This window comes from Pelophylax lessonae, assembly GCF_965119305.1.
Source record: "Pelophylax lessonae genome assembly, chromosome: 4".
Lineage (NCBI taxonomy): Eukaryota > Metazoa > Chordata > Amphibia > Anura > Ranidae > Pelophylax > Pelophylax lessonae.
The window spans coordinates 44,985,763-45,007,217 of NC_138771.1; the positions used below are offsets into that span (position 1 = coordinate 44,985,763).

At 39.0% G+C, this 21,455-nt stretch overlaps 1 protein-coding gene across 1 annotated transcript in view; it reads left to right on the top strand.

Moving 5' to 3' along the window:
* The window catches only part of AGBL1 (AGBL carboxypeptidase 1), a gene marked incomplete at its 5' end in the record, with an annotated part of 1,093,821 nt that extends 1,074,192 nt beyond the window's left edge, over positions 1 to 19,629 (top strand). Inside the window, one exon of the mRNA XM_082254318.1 lies at positions 19,307 to 19,629. Coding sequence (XP_082110444.1) covers positions 19,307 to 19,628 — 322 coding nt within the window. The 3' untranslated portion in view covers position 19,629. The remainder of the gene's footprint in view (positions 1 to 19,306) is intronic.
* Positions 19,630 to 21,455: the final 1,826 nt, after the last annotated feature.

Genomic DNA, 21,455 nt, shown 5'->3' on the forward strand with positions numbered 1-21,455 from the left:
ACCTCCAGCATCATGTAACTAACACTATGATCGAATAATTCAGGTGACTCCTTCATGCATGATGGTGGGGCTATGGAAGGCGTAGCTGTGGGCAAGGAGCCTGTGGAAAAGGCTGATTTGGCAGCTGCGGTGGAAGGCAAACTAGTATGAGCCTGGGTGACAGAGGATGAGGAGGATGAGGACGGCTTAGTTATCCACTCCACCAACACTTCTGCATGTTGTGGCTCAATAACAACAAGGCCAGCACCGGGGAAAAAAAAAAAAGCACAAACATGCCCTGACTGCAGAGGATGCACCATGTCCATGACTACCACTTTTCACTGTGGACACAGAAGCTACTTGCCCTCTTTTAGTGGCCTGTGATCATCTGCCTCTCCTTGTTGGCCTTTCAAACATGATGGGGATTTTTTGGGGAGGTTTTATAACTTTTTATTAAAGAATGTGGGATAGAAATATGGTGCTTGGGTGCAATACTTTTGTGCTTGGTGCACTATAAACCATTTTATTATATATATTTTTTTTAATAAAGTAAAACTTAATAAAGCCAAATAACAAAACCCCTGCTGATGCAGATGGAATAGCACCTGTGACACAGAAGGGGGACAGCAATTATGCCCTAAAAAATATTAGTGTTGCTGCGCCAAAAAAAATCCCTGCTGATTCAGAAGGAATGGCACCTGCGATGCAGAAGAGGGGACAGCAATTATGCCCTAAATATTATTAGTGCTGCTGTGCCACGAAAAAAAAAAAAAAAAACTGCTTACGCAGAATGAATAGCACCTGCAATGCAGAAGAGGGGACAGCAATTATGCCCTAAATATTACTGGTGCTGCTGTGGCACAAAAAAAAATCACTGCTGACACAGAAGGAACCTGTGACACAGAATGGGGAGTAATATTATTGCAGCGACATAACCTGATACTGCAAAAAAAAAGAAAATGAAAAGAAAAAAAAAGAAAATATATATATATATTTTGGAAAATTTGCTGGAGACAATTTTTATATGCACCACATCCCTAATATTAGTACAGATATATATATATATATATATATATATATATATATATCAATGAAAAAAATGGGATCAGTGGGGTGACACAGACGTGTTGTGTACACCAACACTTCAGTGGCACCACTACACTGTGTTACACAAGAATTAGCACAGGGCTACACTGACTGCACTACACTGACTGCACTACACTGACACAAGAATCAGCACAGCACTACACTACACTGATTGCATTACACTGTGTTACACAAGAATCAGCACAGCACTACACTGCACTGACTGCATTAAACTGACTGAAAGCACAATTCACTAATTACCTGCCTAAAATATGTTCGACTCAAACATAAAGCCCATCACTAGTGATATTGTAAGCTATATATGGAGATGTGAGGATGACCTTATATTCAAAAATAAAACATTTTCATAATTTGACCATTTTAAGGGTTTTCTTGTACATTTTCTTTTGTTTGGCATTATAGTTGATTTTGATAAATGGATACTTTTTATTGTTTATTTTGTGATCATTCTAGCAGGTGCAGTTTTTAATTATTATGTGCACTAGGCTTACTGTGTGCTGACAATTGTACTAGTAACCATTTTAATATTAAAAGTACAGGTGTTGCATAGTGAGAGCTGTGTGCTCAGATGTATGTCCCCTACGTGTTCAATTAACTAAGTGGTGAAGGAGCGCATGTATTCTTTAACCCATTCTTGCCTGAAAAATAGGATGGTTTCCTAGAAATACCAGGGTGCTTAGGACATGGAATCTGCTTGGAACCTGCCAATAACCAGTGCCTGCAAGCAGTCTCTCCCATACCTTCCTCAAGCCTTACAGCAAGGTACTCAAATAGCAGCCTCCTCAACCAGCATTTCCTTTTTCCCATAGGATGTCCCCATCTTGAGGTTAAAAGAAGGAGCAGTTCAGACTAGAAAATACTTGTAGCTATTTACTGAACCAATTTACCTATGTACAGGTTTCAGTCATCCTAGAGGTGAGGGTGCATCCCCTGAGATTACAAACAGTAAAGAGAGAGCAATAACAAGAGGAGAGCTGAGTTGAAGGGCCCTCACCTTTTTAGGGGTTTTTTCTCAGAGTCCTGCCCCTTATACAAAGAGAGTGCAAGCAATCCCAAAAGTTCTGCACCTTTCCTCCACTGCTTCCCTTCTATGGGGAAGCTCAAAGAGCTTGAACCTCACAGCCTACATCCTTGGTTCTTCAGGAACATACTATGGCAAACCCAGGAAGTCATATAAAATATATTTATTTCCTGGTGCTAATCTATGGCATCATACATGTGGTAGATTGGTGCCAGGAAAGGAAAATTATGGTAAGTATTAATTGCAGCTTTCCATTTTCCTAGTTCCAACATGGCAGCACACATGTGGTAGTATGCTGCTATAGATTGACGCCAGGAAAAGAAAATTACAGTAAGTATTTGATAAAATTTTCCGTTATTATAACCCTACTCCCTTCCCAAGGTGTCTCACACCGGTAAGGGCCAGGCTGGTTGGCAATACCTCACTCTCTATCGTCCTCCTAGACCTTACATACCCTAGACTGCATGTTTATTGCATACAACAAAACAAAAACACACCTATGGCATTTAATACAATAATACAGCTTTTGGCACTCTGTTGAGAGAAAAATAAAACAAAAACAAGGGAAATTGAATAGGGTGTCAAACACTATATTTATTGCTTGAGATTAGAGTCTAATAAAAAGCATTTCTTTTCATTTCATTTGTATATGAACCTGATTTTCTAGAGAAAAGCTCAAGATCTGGATAAGCAAGAGTTGATGTTGCAGTCTGACAATCTGCTGATGTTTTGCAATTAATTTAGTGGATTTTTTTTTTTTTAGCCATCTCACAGTTCTGTGCACAGCTGGAATACGTAACTTAATGCTGTAAAATATGCAGTCTTGAAGGAATGTTATAGGCAAAGCACAGTGATTAATCTGTTAAAACGAACTAAATATATCTGCTGGACTCCTAAATACAAAGGAAAGTAATTATGTAATTCAGCCGATACATAAAATTTACTGAAAACTTTTTTTTTTTTTTTTCACTTTTTTTTATATTCTCATGATCATATTTCATATAGAGTTTTGTAGGTACCTTTTCATGTGGTTATCTTTATGCCAGATAGTGAGGCCAGGATCCATGCTAAATGACTTCTGTAGGAAAAGCAATTATGTCTGTGCATGTGTGTGTACTGCCAGGCAGTCCACAGATACTCAAAGTGTCACTAAAGGCAAAACGTTGTTTCCATGCTGGATAGAATGCCAGTTTTTTTTTTTTTATATATATATCTGTGTTCCATTGGGGAGATTTCCCTTCACTTTCTGTCCCAACGTCAAAACGGGAAGTAAGAGGAAATCCCTCCAAACAGAGGGAATCCCAGGGTGTTACAAGGATCATCAGAACTAGTGTCAACATTGGAAGATTTCCATTACTGTTCTGGTGTCAACACAAAATTTGGGATTTTCTTTAATTTTCACATTTGATAATAACGGTAAACAGGACAAATATAGAGAGGGAATATCCCTAATGGGGGTACAGACAGCAATAAAAACTGACAGGTGTTCTAATCCACCTCCATTCTCTCCAAAACTAAAAAAAAGTTTGCTTTAAAGACAAGCAGCTAGTCTTAAATACAGAAGGCCATATCCTAAAATACAAGAATTCAAGCCTTGAATAGGATGGACTACAGCACCAGAAGGCCTTACTGTGTGCCAGGCTCTAATCCTAGTGGAGATTTATGAAATTAGACAATGTTTTCTCAATCTTCAAGCATATTAAATGAAATAAGCCAATGTTTTTCCAATCTTCAAGCATAAAATCACTCATTATATGACAGAGCCCCCAAGGGTTGGGCTTGTTAAATAGTAACTAAAGACAAAACTTTTGTTTTTCCTTTCTGGTTAGAGTAAGGGACCCCATCTGTGTCCCATTGGGGAGATTTCACTTAATTTATTAATTAATTTATTAAATTATTAATCATCCCCTGAAGAAGCTGCGTGAGCACGCAGCGTAACGCGTAGGGCAGAGCACCGGAAGTGATGTAGCGGTGAACGGACATACACAGTTCCGCAGAGATTGAGCGCATTTGAAGCAAAATTTTTAACCTAATAAATTATTTTGGCAATACTTCACTATATTGGCCTATTTACTTTTGAGATTTGGAGGCCCCTTCTAAGACCCTTTAAAATCGAGCCACAGTATAAGGAAGGAAAACGGCAGCCAGCCCCTCTAGAGGGCTTCAGAGGAAAAGGAGAGCAAAGAGTTCACCCCTGAGAGATACCATAAGGCTCAATATTAAAGAAAAGGAGGTGAGCGCATAGGACACCTAGTGGTCACGAGCACCGAAAAGCACTTTGCATGGTTTTAAATTTAGGAGGAAGATTTTGATCACTGTCATCACTATTTTTGGACACTTAAGCACTTTAATAATACTAACAGTATTGGATCACCTATGAAAACATATAGAGACTTATTTATTTGAAGATAATATTACAGACTTGTTTTAAGCACAGAGCACTTTTTGATGTTTATATCACCTAAAGCACCAGATATAAAGAAATTGAAAGTATTTATATATTAGCAGATTTGGGATTTTACACCTACATATATTAAGACATGGTTTATATGGTTTACACTTTAACTGAGAATTTAGTTATTGATTCAGCACGAAGACACTTTAGAACACTAGATAGTTTTTTGAGTCAATATTTATATTTTACACGAAGACACTTTTAAGCACGCATGCACCTTTAAAGCGCGGTACTCCTCCCCCTTATCACTTAATTTGTTGTCCATAGCCAAAACAGGAAGTGAGAGGAAATCCCACCAAACTGACAGAATTCTGGGGTGTCACAGGAACTAGTGTTTCCATTGGGAGATTTCCCCTTTATTAGTGTTCTGATGTCAACCCAAAATGTGGGATTTTCTTTAACTATGATAACAATAAACAGGACAGATATATAATATATATAATATATAATAAACAGGTATTCTAATCCCTTTCCACTCTATCCAAAAAAAAAAAAAAAACTAAAGTAAAAAAGTTTTGCCTTTAGTTGCACTTTAACTGTTTTTGAAACTTTCAGCAGTATTATTTAACTGTCATCAGTGGTACACAAAGCAATTGGCTAACATCAGCTTCAGACTTTCAGGGTTAAGGCTTTTTTTAAATAGATAAGATGGAAGATGTTTGGTCACTTCAGTGCTTGCTTGCAGCTATTAACTTCCACTATCTGCCAAATTATATGGCAACCACCTTGACATCCTAAATCTCTTGGATTTAGTACATTAAATCTCACGTTAAAAAAAAAAAAAAAAAAAAGAGACATTTGAGAGACTCTTTGATCATAGCAACCATAGCCATGGCAACTGTCATACTGTCATAGCAGCTACTTATATTGTGTCTTCTTCATATAAGAAAGGCACCACTTCCATCTTTTGTCTGTATGTATTATATCCAATGACCATGGTAAAAGCCCTAGAGCTGTTTCAGTCCCTAAAGTTATAATTCATAGACAAATTCCAAAGAATTGTTTTAATACTTAGTAGGAATTCGATTAACCTTGAATTATCTACCAAAAAGGGACCTTGCAATGGTTAAGGTAGTGAAGTGATGCTTATGGCACAAAATAGCCATGAATAAAAAATCCATCTGAAGTGAAATATCAAGCCTTATATTAAAGAACACCTATCAAAAAACATCTTAGAGTCATTAAACTGACAGATTCTCATCCCATCTAGAATAGTATGAAATTACATTGCTAATACATATTGCATATGATAATAAGCCCAGGTTTCTCGCTAGATTTATTGAGACAGTGTTACAGTGTCAGAGTGAATCTTCCAATCTCCATATACTGTGTATATAATCTTTATACTCTGTACAGCTCTAATTCAGGATTAGCTTCATGGCTCATCTATTTAACAGATTACTATTACACATTTGTTGTAAAGACTTTCTGAGCCATTCCGGTGGTGTTTAATTAAGGTCTGTCTTTTCTTTGACTAAACCATCCACTGTACTTGGCCACTGAACTATAGCAGAGTCTTGCATGTAAAAACTCTTAAGCATATAGAAAACTGAAAATATTACTTTGACTTTGACTTGTCTGACTAGATGAATAAATTAAAGGTGTATAGTTTTTGGTTGATGCCAAAAACGTAAAGATACCAAGGAAAAGAGCTTTCTACTGACTTTCAGAGTCCAACCCTTTGCTTCCTCCATAGGTCACCTGGCTTATCTTTAGCAGAAGTATTCTGGGGATGAGAAAAAGCTTAGATCTATGGGGCAAAGGAGATCACACCCCAGGAATAGTGGTAAGCCAGTAGGTTGATTATGTACAAACGCCAAAATACCTGGCTGCAGGATAATGACTAAAAAGCAAAAGAATAGAGGAATAAAAACCAGGGTTATGTTAATACTTGGTTAAAAAGACAATTTTTTCAGGATTACCAACACAGGAGACCAAACAAGTTGCTTGTAAATAAAACTACAGAAAATCAGTTGGAAGTGAAATCTTATTCTAGACCGACTGGTGTTCCAGGAATTCCATGTGATGTTTTGCTATATAGAGTAAAGCCTCGTACACATGCAACGAATTTCCGCCGACCGGTCGTTCGTCTTTTGTCCAGAGTGGTGTCTGTTGGTTGGAATGTGCTCTAGACTGCACACGAATTTTCTCGCACGACAGAATTCTACTTCAGAAGTTATGGCATGTGTTGGATTGCTTTCTTTGTGTTCTTTCATCTCTGAGCATGCCTAGTCTTGCTCATAAGATTTTTCCCCATCGAAATCTGTACTAATGAGACGAAAATCGGACGTGTTTGACGGTCGACAAAAATTATATTGCCTACACACCAGGATTTTTTCGGCCGAAAAGTCGGAGTCGGTTGTCGGAAGCATCATACTAACAAGCCGAAAATCGGCAGATCGGTCGTCGGACAAAATTTCCCGCCCGAATTTCTACTCGTGTGTACGGGGCTTAAGGCTGTCATTATGCAGAGAGTCAGCAGAATTCTCTTCCTTGCAATCCTCAAGTTTGTTGAAAATCTGGTATCCACCAAAAAATACACATCTTTTTTTTTTTTTCACCAAGGGCTTATTTATTAAAATTAGTCAGACAAGTCAAAGTAACATTTCCGGTCTGACAAAAAACATTTAATAGATAAACCCCTGCTGAACAAATAAAAAAAATATGTGTTGTTTTTGGTGGTTACCAGATTTTTCAAAAAAACCTAAGGACACCAAGGAAGAGAACTCTCTGCTGATCTACAGAATCAGGGTGAATCTCCCTAACGAGGACAGAGACAGAAATAAAAACTGACAGGTGTTCTACTCCCCCTCCACTCTATCCAAAACTTTTGCCTTTAGTTATACTTAAAAGTCAAAGTAATATTTAAAAAAAAAAAACTTGGGGGAACCAAGGAAGAAAACTCTCTGCTGACCTTCAGAATCCTCCCCTTTCTGCATCGATAGGATATCTTACCTCACCTTACCTTCTTAGAAGAAGAATTCTAGCTGCATCAGAGGTGGAGGGGGAAGGCTTGGATCTGTGAAGCAAAGGAGATCATACCCCAAGAAATGTGAGAAGTTTGATTATCTACTAGAATCTAAATAACAGGCTGTAGGTTTTGATGCCTGTCAGACTAATGCCCGTACACACGCAACGATTATCGGCCGACCGATCGTCCGACTTTTGTCCAGAGTGGTGTTTTGTTGGTTGGAATGTGCCTAGACCGCGCACAATTTTTCTTGGCCAACAAAAATCTACTTCTGAAGTGATGTCATGTGATGGTTTACTTTCCGTGTGTTTTTTCTTCTCTGAGCATGCCCAGTCTTGCTCATCAGATTTTTGTCTGCCGAAATCTGTACTGACTGACGAACAATCGGCCGTTGGGTTGACGGCCAACAAAAATTTTATAGCCTGCACACCAGATTTTTTTCGGCCGAAAAGTCGGAATCGGTTGTCGGAAGCATCATACTAACAAGCTGAAAATCGGCCGATCGGACGTTGGCTGAAAATTCACGGCCAACTATCGATGCGTATGTACGAGGCATAAGTCTCCATGCACACTGGTTTAAAAAATAGCTGCTTCTATGGCAGTTTTGTGCTTTGCCTATAGAAGCAGCTCCTTTTTATCCTATGTGTCCTTGCATATTAGGACAATTAAAGGCATATTTTGAGCTCAACGTTTAGAGGCAGGAGAAAAAAAACTTCTGGTTTGCATTTCTGATTGGAGCTTTCTGGCATAAAAAATGCAAAACTCTCCTAAACGATCTAAACTGTGTACAAAAAAATGCTCTATATGAGTGTTTTTTTTTACTGCCAAGGGAACTAGCACCTAGCATACTAGGTTGAAGGACAATTTTTTTTTTAAGGCTTAATATCACAGGGGACCAAACAAGATGCTTGTAACAAAAGCTGCAAAAAAAATAAGCTGGAAGTAAAATCCTATTCAAGACCAACTGGTGTTCTCGGAAGTCCATGTGATTTCTTGCTATGTATAGTAGGGTTGTCATTATGTTGAGAGTGAACAGAGAGTTCTCTTCCTTGGAATCCTCAAGTTTTTTTAAAAGTCTGGTATCCACCAAAACTATACATCTTTATTTAATCACAAGGGGCTTATCTATTAAAATTAAACAGACATGTCAAAGTCAAAGTAATGTTTTTGGTCTGACTTTAAAATTTTATAGATAAGCCCCTGATTAACAAATTAAAACATGTGTCATTTTTGGTGGAAACCATATTCTCAAAAAAACATGAGGACACCAAGAAAGAGAACTCTGCTGACCTACAGAATCCTCTTTAGCAGAAGAACTCTGAATGCATCAAAAGTGGCTTGGATCTATGGGGCAAAGTAACTCAGTAAATATGAGAAGCCAGTAGCTTGATTATCTACTAGAATCTAAATAACAGAATTTAGATTTTAATGCTTGTCAGACTAAAGCTTCAAAAGCAAAAGAATAGAGGATTCAATACCAGGCTTCTGTTAATACTGGATTAGAATTTTTTTTAGTATCACCAGCACAAGAGACAAGATTCTTGTACTGAAAACTACATAAAATAAGTTGGAAGTGAAGTCTTATTCTAGACCAACTGGTGTTCTAAGAAGTCCATGTGATTTTGTGCTATGCAGAGTAGGGTTGCCATTATGCTGAGAGTCAGCAGAGTTATTTTCTTTGGAATCCTCTAGTTTTTTGAAAATCTGGTATCCACCAAAAACTCAACAAATGTAACTTATACATTTTTTTTAACAGAGAAATCAAAGTAATATCTTTGGTTCAGCTAATCAAAATAAAAAAAAAATGTAACTTTTGGTGGATACCAGATTTTCAAAAAAAAAAAAAATTGAGAACACCAAGGAAGAGAACTCTGCTGACCTTAAAGCCCCGTACACACGTACCGATCGTCGGCCGAACGATTGGCCGTCTTTTGTCCAGGGCTGTCGGTGTCTGTTGAAAAGTGCAAAAGACTGCACAAGAATTTTGTCCGCCGACTACAGCCGACTGCAGAAGTGATGTCATGTAATGGTTAACTTTCCCTGTGTTTTTTCTTTTCTGAGCATGCCCAGTCTTGCAAATCTGCTGTCTGTCGGCCGAATTCTGTACTGACTGGCGAACAATCGGCCGCTCTGGTGTCGGCATACAAAAATTTTAATGCTTGCAAGACAGATTCTTTTCGGCCGAATGTGCGCTGTCGGCTGTCGGAAGCATCATACTAACAAGCCGACAATCGGCCGATCGTTCGGCGGCCAAAGCTTTTCGGCCAACGATCGGTACGTGTGTACGGGGCCTTAGAATCCATGCTTTGCAGCATTCATAGGACATCTGACTTCTCTTTGGCAGAGAGATGCTGGCTGTATCAGAGTGGGAGGGAAAAAGTTTGGTTCTTCGGGGCAAAGGAAATCATACCCCAGGACTCTTGTCAGACTAAGGCTTTAAAAGCATAAGAACAGAGGATTCCGTACTGAGATTAGGTTCGGGTCATTTTCATACTTAACATCACAGTGGTGCTTGTAATGAAAGCAGCAAAAAATAGGCTGAAAGTAAAATCTTATTTAAGACCAACTGGTGTTCTAGGAAGTCCATGCAATTGCTTGCTTTATAGAGTAGGGTTGTCAGTTTTGTCCGGAGTCAACAGAGAGCTCTCTTCCTTGGAATCTTTTAGTTCTTAAAAAAAAATATGGTATCCACCAGCTAACTAAACATATTTAATTTATTCATTAAGGACTTTTTCTTAAAAGAGTTTATCTTCAGAAAAGTTAACATAGGTTTATAGTCAAAACTTTTTTATTTTTCATTTTGGATAGAGCAAGGGAGGGTTACAATCCCTGTCAGACATTTTTTCACCATCTGTGTCCCATTGTGGAGATTTACCTTGACTTCCTGTTCCATAGCCAAACAGAAAGTGAGAAGAAATACTTATAAATTAAGGGAATTCTTTGGGGACCCCTGTGTCACCAGAACTAGTGTCCTCATTGGAAGAGTTCCCCTCTATTACTTTTCTGGGGACAACCCAAAATTTGGGGGTTTCTTTTACTTTCACTTTCAATGATAATGGTAAACAGGAAAAATTGAGAGGGTGAATCTCCTTAACGGGGCATAGACAGAAATAAAAACTGACAGGTGTCATACTCCCCCTCCACTCTAGCCAAAACGAAAAAAAAAAAAAATTGCCTCTAGTTATACTTTAAAGTCAAAGTAATGTTTTCAGATTTTCTCAAAAAAAAAAAAAAAAAAACTTGAGGGCACCAAGGAAGAAAACTCTCTGCTGACCTGCAGAATCCACCCCTTGCTGCAACCGTAGGACATCTTACCTTCCTTTAGCAGAAGTGTTCTGGCTGCATCAGAGGTGGTGGGAAATTCTTGGATCTCTGGGACAAAGGAGATCAAACCCCAGGAAATGTGAATAGGCAGTAGGTGGTTATCAACTAGAATCAAAATGACAGGCTGCAGGTTTTGACGCTTATCAGACTAAGGCTTTAAGAGTCGGTTCACACTGGGGCGGCACGACTCTGTACTTCTTCGTGGGCGACTTGTGCATTCCCGTGCACCGCGACTTTGGAGCGACTTGCATGGACTTCACATAATGGAAGTCTATGCAAGTCGCTCCGAGGTCGCCCCCAAGTAGTACAGGACCCTTTTTCTAAATCAGAGCTACTTGAGTCGCTCCTATTAGAACGGGTCCTGTAGCAGTCAATGGACCGCAAGGGAGCGCGACTTGTCCGGCTGACAAGTCGCCTGACAAGTCGCGCTAGTGTGAATTGAGTCTTAAGGGCATAAAAATAGAGGATTCAGGACCTGGACCATGTAATGACAAGGTTTTAAGGGACATATTTGTTCAACCTTACCAGCACAGGTGACCAAACAAGGTGCTTGTTTCAAAAACTGCATAAAATAAGCTGCAAGTAAAATCTTATTCAAGACCAACTAGAGTTCTAGGAAGTCATTGAGATTTCCTACTATACATAGTAGAGCTTTCACTATTCAATTTCACAAAGCCAGACTCAATTAGAACACATCATCCATCAAAGGAACCTCTCCTACTCTTCCAGAAGTGGTGGTAAGTGTTGTGCTATAATCTAGTCTGCCTTTGTTAATATAAAAGCTTGTTGGGTTTGTTGGATACTAAGAAAACAAAACAGCAGAAGTGTGGCTTTTTATATATGCTTGAAAATCTGGTAGGGGAGGCTCTCTTATCAGACCGCATGTAGCTATCTTTGTTGTAAAACCCATGCTCCATCCAGAAGCATGGGCACCCTGCCCAGCACTAATTAACTCATGTTCTTCATTGTTAGCAGGAGCCTACTCTATAGGGATCACCGTTTATTTAATAGTAGAGAGCACAGATGATTCCACAGTTCTATTCTGGACCTCTTGTGACACTTTGGCCCCAAAAAAGAAACATGCTACCCAACTGGACTAGTAAGGAGGGCTTTTGAACCCTTTTCACATGTTCATTAAACAATGCAGATCGTGACTTTCTGTCCAGGAAAGTGATTCCCTTACACTTACTCCTTTTTAATGATGGCTTTTTCAGATCTGTAATATACCTTTTTCCAGATTCTGTAATCTTAGAATTACACTCTTTGAGAAAAGTTAAAGTATATGTGAACCCTCACCTTGTAAAACAACCCATTTCGTTTTTAATAGAAATTAAAGTGAAAAGGTGTGTTTACATATTAAATAAAAAACATTATAAATACCATTTTTCACATTTTTTAGTGATAACATTAACTCTGTTCTTAGCTGCATAGGGAGCTCGGAGAGCTGGGGGAGGAGAAACAGCAGGACGCTGATCTTTCCAGTGAATGGCTGTGCAGTTGTGGGCCGTGTCAGCACAAGTCTGATCAGTGGAGGAGAGCAGGTTGAGTTCCCCGCACAGCGACAAAATCTGTGCTCAGTTTTTAATAGAAAAGCAGAGGGATTGGCAGAAACACTAAGGTATTTCACACAAAGGAAACAATACAAAGAGAACAGGATACTTGTCATACAAGTACATGGTACAGCAGGCACATATCAGGAATATGAAATGTTGGGGGTAACATATTCTTTAAAGAGCCATTTAAAAAACAAGCCATTTAAAAAACACCCTCACCTAAACCACTCACCTAAAAAAAAAAAAAAAAAAAAAAATATATATATATATATATATATATACATACATATATATCTTACATACTGTATATATATATATATATATATATATATATATATATATATATATATATATATATATATATATATATATAGCACTGCCCCCTAGAGAGCTGCTGAGATTGGATTGCCCTGGGTAGCAACAGTCAGTGGAAACTTGTCACTTTAACACTTGGCTCAGACAATGAACAGGGGGGTTGTTTGTTTTTTTTTGTGTGTTTTTATTGGAACTTGGATGGGAGAAGGGATGTGTGGGATACTCCAACTTTGAACTATGAACAATGTAGAGGATAACTAGCTGCAGTGTATGCGGCAAGGCCGCTGCTTCACCTTCCCACAGAAGTGAAGATAGCTGAATATGCTCCTGCTAAAGTTACTCTTCAGGGTCTCAACTTGGCACCCCCTTTCTCACTTGCTGTGTGTGTGCTAGCTCCTGTCCACTGACTCTCCTCTGGAGTGGTCCCCTTCCTGGGCAGACCCCTGGCAAGCTTCCCAGTACTCACAGACACTGTTTTTCCCTGGGTTGCTCTGCCTTCAGCTCCACTGGTCAGCATCCACTGGACCTCCTGGCTCAGCACCAAACTTGTGGTCCACTAGGCTGACCGCCTGTGACCACCTTCCTCGCTGACAGGAGGAGAGACAGCTGTCACCCTCCTCCTGGGACCTGGCTTCCCGCCCAAAGACATCCTGTCACATGTGCCCTTGGCTTTTATAACATATCACAGGATGCACCACTGTTGTGCCAACCCACTGGGATAGTTCCAGTGTGTCACTGGCTGGGTTTCCTCCACTGTCCAACAGGCTACCCTATTGGATACAGTGGGGACACTCCCTCAGCCCATATAAATCACACCCTGGACACATCTAACAGGCCTAACTACTAATCAGGCTCCCCTGATAAGCACATGGAGCAAACTGTGTTTTCTTCCTAGCACCTATCTAAGAAGGTGCTACACATACAGTATATATATATATATATATATATATGTACTATATGTATATATATATATATATATATATATATATATATATATATATATATATATATATATATATATATATATATATATATATATATATATATTATATGTATGTATATATATATATATATATATATATATATATATATATATATATATATATATATACTGTATGTGTAGTGTAGCACCTTCTTAGATAGGTGCTAGGAAGGGGAGCCTGATTAGTAGTTATAGTAGTAGTTATATATATATATATGTGTGTAGTATAGCCTGGGTTAACAGCTCTATATTAAGAGTAGTGTACTTTTTTTGTTTTTTTTTTGATGGCCTATAATTATTTATTTTTTTAGTTGAAGCTCTGCTTAAAAGCGACTCCATTGCTAAAAAAGAAATTAATATTGATTTCTCCCTACTTCCTTTGCAGATACTGCCATCTCTATGTGCTAAGCTATTTGTTTACTATAATATGACATGCACTCTAGGCATGCCTTTTCTACATTTTAAACTTTAGTTTTAATAACTATTGGCAGCAGTTGGTAGTAGTTTTGTTGCTTTTTGTTACATCCTATATGTATCTGTTTTTTTTTTCTTTGTTAGGAAATTGTGTTATTTCTTTTTCTGTGGTCCTTTGAGTACGCTGCTACAAGAAACAATGTAATTCTTTTTCTCTAGCTTCTCTTGCCAAGGCTTTATAGCTTACACTAATGCAGTGTGATTTTATTTAAATTCTGCACATACAATTTCATTTACATTTATTACATCTGAGTCTGCCTCTGGGGGAGCTGCTCTCTGTGATATGGAAAGCAAGTATCTAATAATTACTTTGCTGGCTTAATAAATATGTCAAGCTTGGGTGTAGCAAATTACATTCACAAGAGCCTTTTTTTTTTTTGCTATTCACTTAAACATTCATCAGTCATGCTGTGCCAGATGTGGTGGATGCTGGGAAATTGCTGCCCTGCACCTTTCTAAATGATAAGAATACAAGAGGTATGGAGAGCTCCAGGTGCAGAGATAATGACAAATGCAAACAAGGATTCATTTCACACTGTATTTTCAACTGCTCTAGGGTCATTCAAAAAAGCGTGGAGCCTTCAGTTAAAAAAAAAATTCCATTTGTGCCAAACTTGTGATTAAATGTGCCAGTTTCCAGTTGTGTTCTATAACGTATTTACTAAAAATCCAAGAGCAGTTCTTTTGTGATCCAAAATCATGCCATATGAAGATTGGTTCCAAAGGAAGCTATTTGGCTTTTTCCAAATTTGTCCTTCCTCCTATTGGAAGAGGTCTTTTTTTGGTTATAAGATTTTGCCATATTGGATGTTAATTACCTTTTATACACTAAAACTAAATGTTTCACCCGGATTTTTCAGTCATTTGTGTCACTATATATTAGGGGTGAGCAGGCAACTTCACTGTACTGTATCTGAGCACCACATACTACATAGTTACATAGTAGTTGAGGTTGAATAAAGACGATAGTCCATCCAGTTCAACCTGTGTAGCCGTAATCATTTCACAAACCCCTGAATGTTTTGATCCTTGAGATGTACGTCCAAAAGTCTTTTAAAAATAGCCATACTCCCCGCAGTTACTACCATTTGTGGTAGAGAGTTCCACAATCTTGTAGCCCTTACTTTAAAAAAAAAACCCTTTGCGTAGCCTGAGGCTAAAACGCTTCTCCTCCAATAGCATTGTGTGGCCTCGTGTCCTCATGCATTCCTTGAGACTGAATACTTTTTTTTTCAAGTTAAGATCACCGTTGAGGGAATTGTAGTTCCTGAACAACTGAAGGGCCACAGTTTGAAGACCCCCGAACTAGAGGGACTTTTTTCAGCCTAATCAACTATGTAATTACACGCCTTAATTCTTTGTTTATTTGACAAAGTTAAAAAAGCTTGCTGTTGTTACACTAAACATCTAATATAGTTTCCAGGTTTGTTGCCATTTTTTTATGCAAATATTTTCTCATATAAACAATGAATGTTCACTTAACCACTTGCCGACTGCCTAACGCCGATCTACGTCGGCAGTCAGCCCCTCACAGGCAAAGTGACGTAGGGCTATGTCACTAGCTTGTGAGGGTCTAGGGAGCGAGCGCGCGCCGCCGGAGGCGCGCTCCCGCTCCCGCGTGGTCACGGACCCCCCCGCGCGTGTGACCAGCGGACCCGATGTCCGCCGGTCACTCGGCGATCGGCGGGGGAGAGGGAGAATGTCAGGCAGCTTGTGTAAACAAGCCACCTGTCATTCTCCTCGCTGTAAAGACACTGATCACACGGATCTAGTATGTAGATCCGTTGATCAGTGTCCTTACAGCTCAAGCCACAGCCAATCACAGTAGAAAGCATGCCCCTAGGGATACACACAGCCCCTCCCTCCCAAATAAAGTTAACCCCTTCACTACCAGTGTATTTTTACAGTAACAGTGCATATATATAGCACTGATTATTGTAGAAATGTCACTGGTAACCCCAAAAGTGTCACAAATGTCAGTCAAGGGTCCGATCTGTCCGCCCCAATGTCGCAGTACCGCAAAAAAAATCGCAGATCGCCGCCATTATGCGTTAAAAAAAAAAACAACAAAAATGACAAAAATCTTTCCCTTTGTTAGTAAACGCGATAACTTTTGCGCAAACCAATCAAAATACGCTTTTTGCTATTTTTTTTACCAAACATAGGTAGCATAAAACAAATTGGCCGAAAATGTTAAAAAATTTTGATTTTTACATTTTTGGGGGAAATTTCATATAAAAAAATGTGAAAAATATTGCTATTTTTGCAAAATTGACGCTCTTTTTTTGTTTATAGCGCGTGATCAAAAAATCGCACAGGTGATCAAATACCACCAAAAGAAAGTTCTGTTTGTGGGAAAAAAAGGACGCCAAATTTGTTTAGGTACAGCATCGCACGACCGCGCAATTGTCCGTTAAAGTCACGCAGTGCCGAATCGCAAAATACCCCCTGGTCAGGAAGGGGGTAAAATCTTCAGGGGCTTAAGTGGTTAAAGACGAGCTCCAGCCCCTCCCTTCCCCCCACCAAAAAATTAAAAAAGTCAGCAGCTACAAATACTGTAGCTGCTGACTTTTAATATTAGGACACTTACCTGTCCAGGGATCCTGCGATGTTGGCAACCCAGCTGATTTTTCAATCGGCTCTCGGGTGCTGCTGCCGCCACCATCCTGACTTAGGGAAGCCTCGTCCTGATGTCTTTCGTTCCACAGAACGTCCTCAGAGGGTTGTCATCCCACTGCTAGATAATTGCTTTGAGGATCCATTACCCTGAATGCTGGGAGAAACTTCGAGCCATGAGACCTCTGTATTGTGGGGTCTCAAGCTCTAGTAAGTGAGTTATATTGGTGGTGGTATCACTGTTGGTGGTGGAAGAGACTTTCTATTGTTGGATGTCACAAGTGGACATATACACACGTTTCATTACTTTATGTTTATGAGGACTGTTTATACAACTGTTTATGGTTTGTGTAGTTTGCCCTAACATTGTAAAGAGCTGCGTAAACTGTTGGCTATATAAATCCTGTATAATAATAATTAACAGCACAGCACATTATAAGTATATATTGGTTTGATATCTGAGTATTTGGAGTATCTGTGAGTGCTGTTGTTTTCACTATTGCACTGATTTGCACATCTATTGTTTTACATATATTTTCCTGCAATAAGCACAGTTTTTTTGTTTCTTTAATCACTTCAGCCCCTGAACGTTTACCCCCCTTTATGACCAGGCACTGCATTACTTTAACTGACAATTGCTCGGTCATGCAACACTGTGCCCAAATAAATGAATGTCCTCGGTTCCCACAAATAGAGCTTTCTTTTGGTGGTATGTGATCACCTCTGCAGTTTTTATTTTTTGTGTTATAAACAAAATAAGACCAACAATTTTGAAAAAAAAACAATATTTTTTACTTTTTGCTATGAAACATATCTAATGAAAAAAAAAAATGTCTTCATCAGTTTAGACCAATATGTATTCTGATACATGATTACTAGTAAAAAAAACAAAAAAAAAACAATAAAAATGACATAAATCTTTCCCGTAGTTAGTAGACGCGAAAACTTTTTCGTAAACCAATCAAAATACGCTTATTGCGATTTTTTTTTTACCAAAAATATGTAGCAGAAAACAAATTGGCCTAAAATGTTAAAAAATTTCGATTTTTAATTTTTTTTTGGGAATGTTATATAGAAGAATGTGAAAAATATTGCTTTTTTCCCCAGAATTGCCGCTCTTTTTTTGTTTATAGTGCAAAAAAAGAAAAATTGCAGAAGTGATCAAATACCACCAAAAGAAAGCTCTATTTGTGGGAAAAAAAGGACATCAACTTAATTGGGTACAGTGTCGCATGACCATGCAATTGTCCGTTGTCTGGTCAAGAAGGGGGCAAATCCTTCCGGTCTTATAGTGGGTAACTAATGATGTTTTCATAGTTTAAGGCTCTCTTGCGTCTATGGTTAGAAACACACTTTTTTCTCTTCTTTTTAATTTTTTCTCTTCTTCTTTTTTTTTTTCTCTTCTTTTTTCCTTCTTTCCTCTTTCTCTCTTCTTTCTTCCCTCCCTCTACCCCCGCCTCCCCCATTACCCCCCCCCTCTCCTTCCCCCACATTTTTAGGTGCTACCTAGCTGTCTGGCTGGTCCACACAGCTCGCACCTCTCCACCGCCTCCTCCGACGCCTTGTTCGCGATATACCCCTTTTCCTCCTTTTTTTTGTCCAACCCCACCGTTGCCGTGCCTGGGCCGGTTGTGCCCGGAGCATGAGCACATGCAAGGTCAAGGCCCTCTTGTTTAGAGTGACTAGTAGTAGGGCTCCTTCACGTTTTTTTTTAGTTTCTGCATCTGTCCTTGTACTTGAGTCTTCCCTCCCATTCTTGGTCCTCGGACCCTGATTCTGCACCCCCCCCCCCTGTTTTGGGATGCCTTTCCAGTCTGTACATTCTCTACGAGAGACGAACGATGCATTAGGACCGCTATGTGTATGTTGGGGTTTACATTGCCTTTGGTTGGTCCTGGTTCTTCTTGGCCTTAATATATCTACATATGATGGTGGGATTGTTTTTTCTGCTACAATGATCGTTTGTTGTTATCTACTGTACATGCCTGTTTACTTGCATGTGGTTGTTTGTTTTGCTGTATTGCATTTTCTTTTATTCAATAAAATGTTTTGATAAAAAAAAAAGAAACACACCTGCAATAAACTTGAAGGTCCCTGTCATTGGACTGTAGAGGGAGCCTATGGCAATAGATTTGATAGGTATAATTAAGGAGTCATAGCTTCAGGTTTGTCATAACTATAAATGGTAAAATTTATGTATCAACACCCCAGCCATACCGTTTTGTATGACTGATTTCAGCAGCATGACAATGGAATCACATATTGCATATGAGACAAATGTCTTGTCTTGTTTTTAATATATTGCTAAAAAATGGATAAAGCACTATCACGAATGGAAGACAATAACAAGTTTCTAGTTTTGCAGACAAGCAGAATATAAATTTTGCTATGCAGTTAAGTAATTACAGAGTATAATTGCTTAATCCTTTTCCTGTGCTGGAAATGGATTGATATCTGAAGTGTTTAATCATGTGCGCGGCACTTATTCTTGTTCTGTTGTCATTTGCAGCAGCGCTGAAACCGACGATGAACCGCCATGCGAAGAAGAGATTGATTACAATACGGATAGCTGTTCAGAGGAGGAAATCTCAGAGTTGGACACCAATGCTGAAGACAGTCTGAACGAAGAAAAGAACAGTGCGGGAAAAGAGCTGAGCTCGCAGAGCAAAGAAGATGCGTTACCCACAAAGTTCAGTTGTTCCACCAATGGGACATCTCTCCCAATTGCATCCAAACAATATGGCTGCTCACCGGAGGCTGCCTGCCCTCTCGGTGAGCAGAACTGTGAGAACTCCAGCAAAACACAAATGGCACATCCCTATCTTTATTAGCATGGACAAAGATGTAATTAAGTGTCCTGATGCTACTCAGTATTGGGCTTATGTACAAAGTCAACTCTCCCTTGTATGTCAAACACAACATTAGCACTACAGAGATACAGAAATTGGGAACATCTCTATAGTGCCAAAAGAGAGACTTCATTGCAATTGCTGACCCACTTTGAAAAATACTAATTGCCTGGCTTTCTCTGGCTTTAATATTTTATTAATCACTGACCTGGAACAGGCATGCAGATAAGAAAGTCATTGTGAAGCCAAAACACCAAGTCTGCATACATTTTCCTGGTCAGAAATCAGTTAAATACGGAAATGAATAAACTATTATGACAACATTTAAATATTCATATTAAGGGGATCTATTTATAACAAAATTGTTGGTCAAATGTCAATTTTTGTTCACTCATCTCCAATTCTGACTATATTTTGCTTAAAGTGATTGTAAATGATCACCTTGTAAGACAAGCCATTCCATTTAAAATAGAATTGAGAGGCAAAACATTTTTGTATAGATATAAAAAATATTATAATACCATTTTTTCCCTTTTTGTTTCAAGTGATCACATTCCCTCTGTCCTGAGCTACATAAGAGCTGGGGGGAGGAGAAGCAGCAGCAGCACACTAAGCTTTCCAGTGAATGGCTGTGCAAGAGGGGCATTTCAGGACAAGTCTGATCATTGGAAGAGAGCAGGCTGAGGTCCCAGCATAGATAGAGAACTGACCACAGTGTACTGTCCTGCTTAGCATGGTCAGTTTATAATAGGAAAGCAAGTGGACTAGCAGGAACACCAGGAATTTCACATACAGGAATCAATATAAAGAGAACAAGATAATCTCTTATACAAGTACATGGTACAGCAGGCACATATCAGGAATATGAAGTGTTGGGGTAACAATGCTGTAACCTGGGTTCTTTTTGCTGGGTTCTCTTCCAAATATACATTCACTCATATAGTGAATCTAGAGTTATCCCAGAACAATCCACTGTTACATAGAATGAGCCATCTTTGGTCCTCTAGTCTTCAGCTGACTGCCTCTTCGGAATTTAGGCAGCCAGCTACCGATGACAAGTCGGGCCGGCCCTTCGGCTTGAGGGCCGTCCCAGCTTGTCGTCGGTAGCTGGCCGACCTGATTATGTTGCCCCCTGGGAAATTTGCTGTAACTATCTCAGGAAAATGCAGGACCAGGGCCTTGTGATTCTGGCCTAGGCCAGAATGGTGATGGCCGGGGGGAGGGGGGGTGGAGAAAAATGATTAAATAATAATTTAAAAAAAAAAGCATATCTGCTTATTGAGGGAGAGGGGATTTAAAAAAACAAAACAAAAAAAAAAAAAAAGCTCTCTTTTGCAAGTTAAGTTCTGCTTAAACAGGTTAATTTCCTTTGATCGTCTGCTCCATCTAGTTGCCATCCGTCAATTAGTGAAATAATGCATTATGGCCACCAGATGGAGTTGAAAACCATAGGAAAAGAACACATCAAACAAAATAAGATCAGAATATGTGACAACTGGGTAAATGCTTGTGACATTCATCCAACTATTTTTTTTTAAATAAATCAACCCCTTAGAGCTCATGCTTTGGTCTGAATGAATAATTATCAGGTCAAAGATATGGAATGTACTGAAGTCAGAAACAGACAAGCAACTAACTTTTTTTTTTTTTCTTAATGACAGCCTCCCTTTGTCTCTCAATACAGAATTCCTTTACAAGCTTGCTTTATACTCCATAACTCCCCAGCATATATGCACCGTTCACTCCCTTTCCACTCTGCTAAACACTGGGAGCCAAAGGGAACACACTGTACCTCCGGGTATAGAGGGG